This window comes from Phodopus roborovskii, unplaced genomic scaffold (assembly GCF_943737965.1).
Source record: "Phodopus roborovskii unplaced genomic scaffold, PHOROB, whole genome shotgun sequence".
NCBI lineage: Eukaryota > Metazoa > Chordata > Mammalia > Rodentia > Cricetidae > Phodopus > Phodopus roborovskii.
The window spans coordinates 22,751,821-22,766,103 of NW_026126416.1; the positions used below are offsets into that span (position 1 = coordinate 22,751,821).

General features: G+C 50.6%; 1 protein-coding gene across 1 annotated transcript; it reads left to right on the forward strand.

The window, feature by feature from the left end:
* Positions 1-409: 409 nt before the first annotated feature.
* On the forward strand, positions 410-14,091 carry Adissp (adipose secreted signaling protein). Its single transcript, XM_051183359.1, has 6 exons — positions 410-551; positions 6,841-6,957; positions 8,926-9,068; positions 12,132-12,270; positions 13,142-13,264; positions 13,465-14,091. The coding sequence occupies exons 2-6, from the start codon at positions 6,939-6,941 to the stop codon at positions 13,563-13,565; spliced, it is 525 nt and encodes a 174-aa protein (XP_051039316.1). The 5' UTR covers positions 410-551; positions 6,841-6,938; the 3' UTR covers positions 13,566-14,091.
* The last annotated feature ends 192 nt before the right edge of the window (positions 14,092-14,283 follow it).

Genomic DNA, 14,283 nt, shown 5'->3' on the forward strand with positions numbered 1-14,283 from the left:
GCCTCCTTGGAGACTGAGAGCAGAAGCTCCTGTCCCCGGGAGCGCCCGCATAGGCTCCCTCCCCCACTCCCACACCGCGTGCCTTTCTTTGTTCTCATGTTTATCTGGAATGCGGTGGGAAAGGAAGACAGTGAAATCCAGATCCAGTCGATTGGGAAAGATGATTGCATAGCTCTTAGACAAAACTGCCGCGGCTCGAAAGCCTCGTGTGGAAGGCCGCTGTAGTCGGCGTCCACCAGCGGTTGCCAGCTGCCCTCCCGCTTCCCCGCCAGCGCTCGTGCGGCTAGGATGACGCCGACTCGTGGGGTGCAGCCTCCGCGCCCACGTGATACGGGGAGCCCCTCGCTCATTGGTGGTTCTTAGAGCCAAGTCATTGGTCTGAAGTGCCATAGCCCCGCCCCTCCCCGCCCCTCAAGCCAATGAAGAAGGAGAAGGCGTGGCGCGGGGCTGCAGCGGCGCGGGGCTCTTCCTCGCGCTCTAGAGCTTGCTCCGCTGTTGCCGCTGTGTCCGTGGTCGTTCCTGCCCGCCTGGCCGCGGTGCTCTCCCGCAAGGTGAGATGGGCCCTCCCGGCTTCACCTAGTGCACAGAGTCGGCTCTCGGGTCTGAGCTCCCCCTCCGTGCTGGAGCTGGAGGCTCTGCTTTCTGGCCTGGAGAACTCTGCAGAAGCGGAATGGGGTGGGGGATGTGGGGTCCTGGGCACAAATGACGGTTAGCTGTTGGGGTACAAGTGACACCTGAGGGCGGGGACGTAAATAGGGCTGGCGTCCCCTTCCCACCTGGTCTCTACGTCTCTGTGTGACCTTGGAAGACTAGGCACCGAGCCTCCGGTGCCTGGGCACGATCCTGAGGAGGATGTTGATGTTGGGAGTGTCGGCTCCGGAGACTCCTGCGTCAGCCAGGCGGACGAGCTCAGAGCGCCGGGCATTATCTCAGACAGACAGAGCCCTGTCTTGCGCTCGGTATGGGTACGTCTGAGGCCCATCCTGCTGCTCTTGTCCCCCAAGAAGACAATAATAATGGGGTGGGGAGTGCCACACCCACAGCGATGGCGATACTAAAGGACACATTGCCAGAACCAGAGCCTCCCCAGTGTCTCTCAGAAATGGTTTGAACTAGGTTCTGGACCAGTGCTCTTGTTAGTGAACAGGGCTCCATTGGGCAACTTGAGTCTCTCCTTTTTAATCTTGGCGGTGGGATGCAGAGATGGGGGGGGGGACATTGCTCTGCACCCTGGAGTGTGTGTGTGTGGGGGATGGTATGTGAGGGTGGTGGTGGGTGGAAGGGAGATCAGGAGCAGCTGTCACTCCTTGGCCTCTGCTTCTTGGGTGGAACAGTCAGTCTAGAGGCCCGAGAAATCGCAACACCTTCCTCTGGCTGAGGGCTGAGAGGAATATGGGAAGATGATGCTGGGCAGAGGAGGGCAGCACTTGTTGGTAGACAGGAGTCATGGTAACACCGTTTTTACAGGTCAACCTTTCCCTCCTCTGTTTGCGAAAGAAAGCAAAACACCCATACTGTCCATGCATCGTTGGCTTTGGGGAAGGGGGATTGGAAGATAGGTCAAGGCTGAGTTGATGCAAGATTGCTTTTACCTTTGACCTCCATGTGGCCCCATCTGAGACTCCAGTGGGTGTTTTTTGAGCTTTAAGGGGAGGCAGGCTAGGTGCTTATACTAGGTTGATTGAACTGTGACTGGGTCCCAGGATGGCTGTAAGGGAGGAAGTAGTACGAAGAATAGAAGGTGGTTTTCTGGTCTGGAATAGAGAAAGGCCCCTATTAGGTTGAAACTGGTGATTGGAGAATGATTGAGAAAGGAGGCTGAGAAAGGTTTGGGGATGTGCTCCCAGCTACACAGCACAGGTCAAGCTGAAATTGGCTTTGTGATACCTTGGGACTTGGAGGTCTGCCTCTGGATGAAGAGGTATGTATTCAGGAGGAAGACAGTCACAATTGCATGGAAAAGAATCTCGCTTTTCCATGAATAAACCACCTTTGGCTCTTAGCTTGGAGCTTGAGCACTAGAACAGGGTAGGCTGGAGTTGCAGCCAGAACTGGATTCAGGCAAGGCCTGGGTTTTTCTGTAACCATCCAGCTGTTTACCCACATGCTAGATCTTAGGAAAGGTACCCATAAAGCTTTTCTGTTACTCCAGTTTCCCTAAAAGCATCCCCAAGGCCTCAGCTTTCCAATCTTCCTAATCCTGCAGCTCTTCAGGATATCATCCCTGATTTGTACAGGTTGTTTTATTTATTTATCTGCCTATCTGTTTACTTATTTGGAGATATTGTCTCATTGTAGTTCATGCTGTCCTCAAAATCACTGTGTAGCCAAGGATGCCCATGGGTTCCTGGTCTCCCTGCCTCTGCCTCCCAAGTTTGCCTGCTGCCATACCCAGTTTTCACTCCTCTCACTCCTGATTTGTTGACAGCCACCTAAGCACAGGGGCATCATCTGCTTTGCCAGATGAGGGGGCTGAAGCAGGAAAGGCTCAGCAGCCTTCTCCATAGTCTCCTGGGAACTTGGATCCTAGGGAATGAGGGAGAAAGAAGGGAAGGGAAGGCAAGAGATGCCCCTTTAACCTTTTAGCTAGTTTCAGAGACTGAACTCCCTGTGGAACCCTCCAAGACTGACCGGAAGTGCTTGTTTTCTGGTGCTTTTCTTCCAGTGAAATTGCCTTTGCTCTAGGAACTGGGCCCTCAGAGCTGTTTTTGCAGTGGTTGGGGATTGAGGTGGGAACATTTTCACAGTGTTTTAGGTACAGCTGCACCAAGCCCTGGGAAGAACAGGTCACTGTTTATACTCTGTCTGAGAAATAAAATGGCTCATCTGTACAGCCAACAAGGGCAGAATCTGAATTAGATTGACTGCTGCCCCTGGGGGTCTGTGTGATTTGGGTGACAGTAGGAATATGGCTAGTACAGGTGCAAGGCTAGGGGTTGTGAGGTGGCCTGCAGTTCCCTGTGGACGGGACTACAGTGGGGGAGGCTCAGTGGCCTCTTTTCCTGCTTCTAATGAGGAACTTGTGTGGATGAGTGTAGCTCCCATGGGGCAGCCACTGGCAGGTTGTCTGTTGTGAAAGGAGGTTTGGTTTTCCAGGCTCTTGTGGGTCCTTGCAATTACTTGCCTCATGGTTCCCAGGGTTACAGGCAGTTCCTGGCCACTGCAGGAAATGGAGATCTTGCTTTCAGCAGCTTGCTCATCTCAGGATGGGCACAAGCAGGGAACCAACTGGCTGTCGTAACCCTCCAGAAGAAGGGTGGAAGGAAACCTCAGTTGGGAGGAGGTTGCCTTTCAGAGCAGGAGTTGGCTAAGAGAGTAGGGTGAGAAGTTCCTGAGGGTCACTGGCCCTACCCACACCATATCTGTCCTAGTGGGGTTTCCCTCAGAATGTCATTTATTCAGTCAGCTAATGTAAACTGAATTCACCTTCCTCTCTGGTGCTCTGATGGATGCTGGAGATGTGGCAATGCTACAGTCATGCCCTTTATGGTAAGAAAGATTGAAAACAAGTAATCAGAGAGTGAGAGGGGCAGCTGCTAGGCCCTCCCCGGCATTTGGAGTGGCATGTGTGTTGCTTTCCTAAAAAGAAGATGCTAGGGCTGGGGCTGAGCTTAAGTGTAGATGGCAGTTGGGGAATTTTTGGCTGAGGGCCTGGGCAAAGGTAGACTTGGACTACTCCAGATCAGAAAAGGGCTCACGGGAGCCTTTGCTGGTCAAGTTTCACCCACATCTCTAGGAAGTGTCTTAAGGTATGGACACTGGACCATGGTGTCCCAGGGTTGTAGAAGTATGTCTGGAACAGCCACTGCAAGGAAGAAGGCCAGCCACCCTGGTCATTTGTCACAGCCTAAAGTGGAACCTACCACTTTAGGAATGTTAATAGGAGTCAACTCTTCCGAGGCTAGGCTCCCTGGAGGCAAGCTGACCAAGCCACCCTCACCATAGGTGAGCAGGGCACAGCTTGCCTCTCTTCATTCCAGGGCCTGGGAAGTAGCTTCTGTGAGGGGGGTTGATGATGTCTGTTACTGTTCTGCCTGCTTCTGCATTCCACAGTCTGAAATCTTGGACTTCCATGTATCTCTTGAGGCCTCTTTCCTGCCAGGGCTGTCCTGAGACCCAAGCTGTGAACACCCTAACCTAAGTCTGGGTGGGCTTGTCTGGCAATAGGCAGTGGGGAAGAAAGACAGGCCAACTTCATTCCCAGTGGTTCCCAGGACTCCTCAGTACACAGGGGACCTTGAGTTCATGCCCTGGACAGACCCAGCCATTGACTAGTACATTGCTCTGCGGCTTTTATTCAATCTCTGGACTATCCAAGGTCATTCCTGGGTCACTCATCTCTAAACACTTCAGTGTGCTTCTCTGAAAAATATGGACATACATTTATAGTACAATCCCACTCCCTCACTGGATAAAATCAGTATTTCAGACTGGCTTCAAACTTTCTTTGTAGCTGAGGATGTCAGAAAGGTATCAGTCCCCTGGTTTTGAGTTGCTGTGTTGATGCTGGGAGCTGAACCTAGGTCCTCTGTAAGAACAGCCAAGTGCTCTTAATCATTGTTCCAGTCCTTCTCATGTCTTTTATTAATTTATGCAGTGCTGAGGTCATGCCACATGTTAAGTAGGCACTCTACTACCGAGTTACATCTCCAGGTTTCCAAATATTTGTCTCTTTGTCTCTCTCTTTCTCTTAAGACCACCTTTCTATGTAGACCAGGCTGGCCTCAGACTCATAGAGATCCACCTACCTCTGTCTTCTCAGTACTGAGATTAAAGCTGTGCCACCACATTCAGTTCCAAATGTCCACCCTCTTGATTTATTTCATTTTTAATTGTATGTACGTATCTCTGTGGGGGATTTGTACTCATGAGTGTGGGTACCAAGATGAGACCAGAAGAGGTTTTTCAGATCCCCTGAAATTGGAGTTATTGGCAGTTGTGAGCTGTCTGACATTGGTTCTAGGACTTGAACTCAGGTCCTCTGCAAAGCAGTACATTTAACTGCTGGGCCATCCAGCCCTGCAGATGTCTTCTTTTTATAGGGAGCTAGAAGCTCCTTCCACCATTTCTTGTAACTGATGAGGTGGAAAGGGTAGGCTTTCTTGTAGAATTTTTTTACCTTCGTGGTGCTTTACGTGTGTAAATCTAACACAGGATGATAGATAAACATTTTAGATTGGGTAGGCCATATACTCTCTGTTACAGTTATTCAAAGTAGTTTTGTTTTAGTGCAAAAGCTGTCACAAATGGCATGCAAATGAACAAGAGGAATTGTGGCCCAATGAAACTTTATTTTCAAATAAACAAAAACAGGCTGCGGCCCAGTTCTATATCTAGAACAATCTCCCTGTCGTTTCCCCATCCCCCACCCCCTTGCAAGTTTGAAAGAAACAGGTCAGTTGTCCTGTGGCATATCCTGCCTTTTGGATTGCACACTCACAGTGTGCCATTGCACACTCACAGATGTTTAATTTGTTCTACCATCCCATGTTTTTAGTGTTAAGAAGCTGGGCACGGAGGTCAGTTAGGTCTAGTCTAAGCATCTTCATCAGTCATCCTTTGTCACAGATGCTGTGACTGCATCAGGCTGTCTCACATCAGGAGGCATGAATGTGTTGGTTGTCCCACAGTGAGTATTATATCTCCTTATTGCAATCTTGAGTAATTTTCCCTTAGGATCAATAGATCATCTGTTAATGCTACCTGGGCATCTGTGTAGTGTCTCATGGTTCAGGATCTTGAGTGCCCTTGCCTCTGGCATTTGTTTCTTTAGGAGTTCAGATGACTTAGCATTTGATCCTTTGTTATAAGCAGGAAGTTGCCTCTAAAGAAGGCAGTTCACTTACAAGATATAGGCTGTATTATTTCTCTTTAATTGACAGTTTCCATAGCAGAGAGTTGAGCACTGCTGCCCTCAGTGGTGACACATGAGGGTTTGTGTTTGTTTGGATTGCTTTCTGCCTTTTTTGTAATCTCTGTGTTTGCTGGTTTTGTGTATTCCATGTGCCCTCACTATTCTTTTGATGTTTAAATGGGCTCCACCCTACCCATCAGAGGCATCCTAAGAATGCCACATGGTTATTCTTTTCTATTTTATTTCTTTTGGTGTGTGTGTGTGTGTGTGTGTGTGTGTGTGTGTGTGTGTGTGTGTGTACACTTGCACATGCACTAGCCAGTGTAAGTATGGAGGTCAGAGGAGAAGTGCAGGAGTTGTTTCTTTCCTGTCATGTGGGTACCTCAGAGGAAATTCAGGTAATAAGGCTTGCCAGCAAGTGCCTTTACCTGTTGGTCCATCTCAGCAGCTCCTTAGACTTACTTTCACACTGAGGCAGCCCTTGGGTCCTCCATGAGTCAGGTTAGGGTCTGAATATCAGGCTCAGAAAGGAGCACACCCCCTCCATAGGACTCTGCTCTATATGTGGTTCTGACTGACTCTCAGAATATGAATATGAAATCTTATGAGGACATCTATTCTTGCCCGCATCAAGCCTACTGTTGACTGATCTGTATCCACTTGAACTGGGTGTATACCTGAATAATATAATCCTTTGGGCTGCCCTTTGGGGTTAGCAATGCCAGAAATAGCCTCTGAAAAATTCCAGTAAAGCCTCCTTTCTTTCTGAGCTGTCTTTCTTGCCAGCCTTAGGTTGGCTGGACAAACGAATTCTCAGTTGGCACTTTGGAAACTGAAGCTAGTTGGATATCAGTCAGGGCTGGGTGGAGATGTGTGCGTTAGAGGGGTCAAGCAGATGTCCCTGTACTTTCTGAAAGCAACAAAGGTTTTTCCCATGGGCTGATGGGTGGTCCTGACTCCTACTTTCCTTATACCTCATCCTTCAGGTTCCTGCCCTTGTCTCTGGAGCATGGCAGGCTGCTGAGCTTGAGTGGCAGTGTCAAGCAGGAGCTGTGTGTCTTGCCCAGTGGCAGGGAAGGTGTCCATGGCTGCAGCCAACAGAGGTAAGTGCTTTCCTGCGTCTGTAGGTTTGTATGAGCGCTTGGAGTGACCCCTGGCAGATGGAGTATTGTTGCATATTGATCTTGTTTCAGCCCTGAATGTGGTATGTCTCAGTGTTGTTCAGAATATGCCAGTGCCTGTCCTGGGTCCAGGAGATCACCCAGGCCCTAGCAGGGACTCCTGCTGGCTCCTGGGTTTGCCATTCTATGGAAGTATATGCTTTTGTGTCCCCATGTGTCAGTACCTTTGTTCCACTGGTAGCAGTCTTAAAGGACATGAAGGGCTGGGGTGAACATCATAGACCTGGATCAACATGAATCTGGAAAGCTTTAGGCAAAGGAAACCTGGTAAGATTTGAGAATCACATTGACGGGGGCTCAACAGGGATGATGGTTTTGTCTGACTGGATCCCAGAGCTTCTACTGAGTATCCAAGAACTTAGGCCAATGCCAATTCAGGCCCTCCCACCAAAATCATTCTGGATCAGGCTCTTGGGGGGGGGGGCTTAAAGCCTTGCTGGAGGGTCACAGAGGACTGGGATCATGCCCTTCCTTCCTATAGGCTGAATGTCCAGGCTCTTCTTGGCCATATCCTAGCCACTCAGTATGTCTTAATCCCTGTCCTTTCTGGCCTTAGGAATCCCAACACATCACAGTGATAGCTAATACGTCTCATCTACACTAGCAGAGGAGAAAACAGTGTGGGATGGACTGGGAGGCTTCTCAGCTTCTAAGCTGCTAGTGGCCATTATCTTGAGTGGCACCTACAGCCTTTTCATGGCCAGCTGTTTTGTTTGTTTTTCAAAAGTGTGCTTTTTAACACCTCATTTCTCCTACTGTAACTATATTCCCTAGAATTTGTTCTTATCGCTGTTCCCCAGGTTGGTTGGGGTTATCAGGAGTCTCAGGCTGGGCCTATCTCATACACTTAACAAACGTGGAAGGGACACTATTAGTGGGGCTGAGGGGATGGCTCAGCAGTCCTCTTACCAAAGACCCGGGTTGAGTTTCCAGCACCCACATCAGACAGCACAGAGCTACCTATAAATCTAGTTCCTGGGGTATCTATTCCTGTTTTTTTTTTTTTTTTTTTAAAGACAGGATCTCACTGGGAGTTGGTGGCTCATGCCTTTAGTCCTACCCAGCACTCAGGAGGCAGAGGCAGAGGCAGGCGCAGAGGAGCAGAGAGGCAGAGGGGCAGAGAGGCAGAGGCAGAGGGATCTCTGTGAGGCCAGCCTGGTCTACAGAGCTAGTTCTAGGATAGGCTCCAAAGCAATACATAGAAACCCTGTCTTGAAAAACAAAACAAAAGACAGGGTCTCACTGTGTAGTGCTATCTGGCCTTAAACTCACAAAGATTTACCTGCCTTCTGCTTCCCAAAGGATTAAAGGTCTATGCCACCACACCTGGCAAATCCAGTGCCTTCTTGCTTTGCACATTATGCATATAAACTGAGACAGACAGACATACAAACAAATAAAAAATAGATGCCAGGGATGGAGAACGTGACACTGTGGAGGGTCCATCTCTGTACTGCATGATGGTAGAGAAAGTGCCAACCTCTCTCTCCAAGTGAGGGGTCATATCAGCCAGTCCCAGAATCTTTGTTTTGTTTTGTTGTTTTTGGTTTTCCCAGACAGCATTTCTTTGGCTGTCCTGGAACTCTCTCTGTAGACCAGGCTGGCCTCATACTCACAAAGATCTGCCTATTTCTGCCTCCCCAGTGCTTGGATTAAAGGCATGAACCACCAGTACCTGGCAACTCTTTCTTCTATTTATACCGAGGAGTGCATATTTGTGGGAAGACTACACAGGGAGGTGTGTGTGTGTGGGGGGGATGCTCAGGCCTCAAGATTAACAGTATCTACCTGGAAGGGGCCTCATCAGTGTATGCTAAGTCTGGGCATGGGGAGGAAATGAGGAGGTAAGTGAATCCAGCAGCCCCTGGAGCCTTCTCCTCCTCTTCCTAGGCAATAAGCCCAGAGTCCGAAGTATCCGCTTTGCAGCAGGCCATGATGCAGAAGGCTCCCAGAGCCATGTCCACTTTGATGAAAAGCTGCATGACTCCGTTGTCATGGTTACTCAGGAGAGTGACAACAGCTTTCTAGTCAAGGTATGTGAACTCCCTGTCATCAGCTTCACTTCACCTTCCTCTATCCTGGCTTCTAGAAACTACCCTAACTATATGACCCCCTTCCACAGCTGAGTTCACAGGCACATCTTTACCTCTCTGAGCCTTGGTTTCTTCATCTGTAAAATGGGAGGTAAGGGAATCAGTGAGTGATTTAAACAAGTGTCATTTGACTCAAGGCTACTGTCATTGGCCTAATCCAGACAAGAGCCATAGAAAGCTGGTTGGAGGCTGAGGTGTCATGGGTCTGGGTCAGATGTAGGCATGCTGTCCTGGCTCTGTGGCCTTGGGCAGTTTGCTCCCATTTGTCTCCTCCCTCCCTGTGTTTCTGTTTCTTACCTTTATTTGTTTTGTGGAAGCGTGCTTGCCACGGAGGTCACAGGACAACTTGCATGAGTCTATTCTTTCCTCCACTTTGTGGGCTCCAAGGCTCAGACTCTGGTCATCATCCTTGGCTGCAAGTCTTTACTTGCTGAGCCATCGCACTAGCTGGCTATTCACGCCCCACAAAGTTGCTGTGAGAATGAAAGGATGTGTGTGTGTAATGTCGCTAATTATGGTGATGATGAGGTGTTAGTTTTTACTCTTTGCCTGGTTTGGCTCCTTGTAGTGGTTTTATCTCAAAGGAACCTAGGGCCTTGTGCATGCTAAACACACACTTCTACTGAGCTGTGTCAGCTTTGCCCTGAATCTTTTACTTAGTAGCACTGTTATTCATGGCGCATGAAACCTCACATACCCAGGAGCATGACCCCTTCAACTGCTTGGATGCTATTAGGTTCCACATGTGCTAGGAAGGGACAGGAAGGAATTGTTGGAGGGACTGGGTTGGGGAGAATGAGAATTGAGGCCTTTAGACAGGGTCCCAGAGTTGAGCAGGAGTGCCCTGTGGTGAGAGGCCAGAGGGCTGGTCCATGGAGACTAGCCCCACAGGCTTGCTGCCCTTCTCAGAGAGGTCCAAGGTTCGTATTCATTTCTGACCAATTCTAAAGCCTTTATTCACTCTTCTGCAGCTGATGGTTCCACTAAAAAGGCACTAAAAATTTAACAGGAAAGTCAAGTGTAGCCATAGTCATACTCACACCACCCAGAAGTGACCCTGGGGAAGATCTTACTGCACTGTTTTCAAAGCTTTGTTTCCTAAAGCTAGTATCACAGTGGACACGGTATTTTTTGCTTGCTTCTGTTTGCAAACTGTTTCCTGCCTGCTAGAAAATAATTTTCAGTGAGATTTTACCCCATCTGGTATTTGGCATATGCCATGGCTGCTTCTGTGTCCCTGGGTGCTCCTGTTGTTTCCAGTCCTGCTGTAATGTAGCTGTTCATCAGCATCGTCCTGGCATCTTTGAGTATCTCCCTGGTAAATTGTGCAAGTGGGACAGCTGGGCCCCAGGTCACAGCAGACAAATATAGTCAGAGTCTTTAAAATGGTGACAGTGTGCGCCCATACTGCATTGCTGTAGTGCACACGTAGAGGTCAGGGGACAACTGTGTGGGGTCACTTCTCTCCTTCCTCCTTCAGACTGCACTGAAGCCAGGTCCAAGGCTGGTGTGGCAAGTGCCTCTATCCACTGAGTCATCCTACCAGCTCCCAGAAAGCCTTTTTACTTTTTACATTTATTTATTTTTGGGAAGGACAACTTGGCAAGAGTCAGTTCTACCATGTGGGTCCTGGGGGCTAGATTCAGGTTGCCAGGTCAGTGGCAAGCACCCTTTAACCCATTGCGCCAGCTCACTAGGCCTGAACATTTTTTGAGGGCTAATGACATGGCTTACTTAGCAGGTAAAGGTACTTGGCAAGTCTGACTCCCTAGGCGTGGTCCCTGGGACCTACATGGTGGAAGCTTAGCGCCAACTCCAGCAAGTTGGTTTCTGCCCTCCCAGCACTACAGCGTGTGTGTTAAGCCCACCTCTTACCCCCAATAAATAAATGAAAAACAAAACCCCAAATTTAAAAAAATATTGTGTTGTTTTGTTTTTTGAGACAGGGTCTCATGTACTTCAAGCTGTCCTTGAACTGGCTGTGTAGCCAAGGATGACCTTGAACTGCTGGTCCTTCTGCCCCCACCTCTAGAGTGCTGGGGATACAGGTATGCCCCACCATGTCTGATTTGATTTGGTGCTGGGGATCAAACCCAGGGTCATGCATGCCAGACAGGCACTCTACCAACTGAACTATATGCCCAGCTCTTTGTTTTGAGAGTGTAGCCAGGCTGGCCTAAGACTCAGTAGGTAGCTCAGACTGGCTTCAAACTTGTGGCAGCCCAACTGCCTCGGTCTCCTTAGTGCTGGGGGTAGATGTGAGCTACTGTACCTGGCTCATAAATGCCAACATGCTCAGCAGCCATGTTAGCTTATGACCCTTTACACCAAACATTTCCCAAGGCGTCTGTCCCAGAGGGATAACACTGGTTGGCCAAGCAGTGTATCTGGACGACAGAAATTGCTTGGGCCATGAGCAGAGGTCACTGGTCACATGGTACCTCTGAGTGGGCAGGTAGGCAGCCATCATTATCATGTGTCAGCAGATAGGATCACAGGTTTAGTGGTTAATATTTGGCTTGTGGCCAGCTGTGGACTCCCACAGCTGGTTTACTGTGTTTTTGTTTGTTTGTTTGTTTTGTTCTTGATATTGGCTGCTGGGTCTGGACAGGGGCTGGGTGTTGAGCTCCCCCTGCCTGGCACCGGCTGATTTCTTACTGTATACCACACAGGACAGGAGTGACCACGGGGTCTAGGAAGGACTTTTCTGATGTTCACTATGTGACCTCTAGGCAGCCATTTCCTGACTTGTACATTCTTACCTATAAAACTGACCACTGAGGCCTGTGGGGCCTCTGAGACAGACGCCAGGGATGGTGCTGGCCTTAAGAGGAAGGGATTCTGTGAAGAGGCCTGGAGCCATGAGGGTGGACAGCTGGAGAGTAACGAGAGTTAGGTTCCCAGGAAAGCAGATTCCGGGGCCCTGCAGCAGCATAGGCGGCAGACTCCAAAGCCCTGGGAGGAGCGGGTGAAGATGCCTCTCTCCTCCTCCTGTCGCTGCAGGTTGGTTTCCTGAAGATCCTACACAGGTATGAGATCACCTTCACTCTGCCTCCAGTGCGCAGGCTGAGCAAAGACATCCGTGAAGCCCCTGTCCACAGCTTGCACCTCAAGCTCCTCAGTGTTACTTCCATCCCTGAAGGTAGGTCCTCTCCTGGGCTGCTAGAGGCCTGCCCTCAAGCCATGACAGCCTGCTGTGAGTGGGAGTGAGAATGTGAGGTTCTTTGCCCTTTCCCTGGGTGGGGTAAATAGGCAGCTCGGCAAAAGTCAGGGGCATGGCACCTCCTTGAGCTTCCAGTGTGGGAACACAGCGGTTTCAGCCCTTGCCTTCCTACACTGCGGGTTTGCACCTGCCCACTGCCTGACGATACCCTCACTGAGAGGTTCCACTGAGGACTGTCTTCCTTCTCATCTTCCCAGATAAAAAGGCTGGAGCTGGACAACTTCGGATGGCTAATACCTAGCACTAGTTTCTGGCTGTGGGTTCTAGGCTGCTTCTGCGGCTGGCTTCTGGTCCTGTCCCACTCCTGATCCCCAAGCTGGAGAGATTGGAATGCTAGTGTCAGGGTACGCTGCTGCGCTCCAGCTTCGCTCCCATGTGCCCACCACTACTGCTTGGTGACGGCTTGCCCGTCGGTGAACCCAGGAAGGCCTTTCCTCTTGCCTTCCCGTCTGCTCATAGCCCACTCTGACAACCTCTCCTTGTTCTCTGTCACCTTCCCGGCTTCCCATATGGCACCGGGGGGACCATTTTCTTAGAAGGATGACTGGATCTCGAGGGCCATGCTGAGTTAGGCCAGAGACACACTGACCTTATTTGAAAGAACGGGAAATTTCTTAAGTTCTGTGCTAGCTTTGTAGGGCTGGGTCTCTGGAGGGACTGACTAACGGCACGGCGCCTCTTTCTGGAAGAGGCTCAGCAAGGTTTATTGGGTAGAGGACTGTGAGTGCTGGGGACAAAACAGAGGAGCTGTGGGAGGTACTGATTGCCCCTCCATCCTGTCCTCCGGCAGGTTACAGCATCAAGTGTGAGTATTCAGCACACAAAGAGGGCGTCCTCAAAGAGGAGATGCTGCTGGCCTGCGAAGGTGACACAGGCACCTGTGTGCGTGTGATGGTGCAGGCACGGGTCATGGGTGAGTGAGAGTAGGGTAGGTCTGGCCGGAAGGAGGCATGAGACCGGCTTCGAGAGATTCTTGAAGCTGACGGGGGTGGGGGTGTGGGGGTGGGGTGTCTAATCTCCTTGGCAGGGTCCTCCCCAGGATCCCCAGCCAATTCGAGGGAGAGGTCCCTGTGGAATCAGCCAGCACACTAACTTGTGGCACCTGCCTTGCAGACCGGCACCACGGTACACCCATGCTGCTGGATGGTGTCAAGTGTGTGGGCGCTGAGCTGGAGTACGACTCAGAACACAGTGACTGGCACGGCTTTGACTGAGGCCTGGGGCCCTGCCTGCCTGCCTACCTGCCTGCCTGAGCCCCTGAGCCTTAAATTCCACCTGCTTCCCGACATGCTGCGTGATGGTGTGGCTTCCTCGCCTCTCCCCTGGGTGGGCGTGGCCGGGCTAGACCTTGCTCATGCCTCCCACTTCTGCCTTCATTCCTGTCACCGTCCTGCCTCACCCATGGCCCCCTTTCCCTCTTCCTCCTCTCCCATGTGCCTGAGTCTCCTGACTGAAGAAATGGGTTGAGTCCTAAGGAGGCCATCTGAGAGGAGGGACCTGGGGTGGGATTTACCTCCCCCACCCAAGCCATAGGGGCTGCAGCTAGGGACCGGGGGAGGACGGAGTGGCTCTGTGTGACACTGGTGCCCCGTTGCTGCTGCTGTTGTCCTCTCGCCTTCGCCACCTCTGCTGTCCCTCATCTTCCCCACTGCTGTTCCCAGCTCCTACCCCTCAGGTCTGTGGTACTTGGTTTTTAATGACCGGTTGGGATAGAGTCCTTAATAAATAAAAGTTCCAGTAGATAGCAGTGGGGGCCTTTTGTTCTCTGGGGTTGGGAGACTACCCTATCCTTCGCAGATGGGGCGGTTTCATCTGGAGGAAGGGGTACCACATGAAGCTGTGGCATTAGCACCCTAAGGGGATGGATGTCTTTTAGGCCTGGGACCAGATGCTTAATTTGGGTGGGAGGTGCCTCCTGCCTAGGCCATAAAG

What these genes read in the sequence shown, in the direction of transcription:
- Adissp (XM_051183359.1), top strand. An exon ending in TGTTACTTCCATCCCTGAAG is followed by an intron (nt 12,271 to 13,141) that starts GTAGGTCCTCTC and finishes GTCCTCCGGCAG; the next exon opens with GTTACAGCATCAAGTGTGAG. An exon ending in GGTGCAGGCACGGGTCATGG is followed by an intron (nt 13,265 to 13,464) that starts GTGAGTGAGAGT and finishes CCTGCCTTGCAG; the next exon opens with ACCGGCACCACGGTACACCC.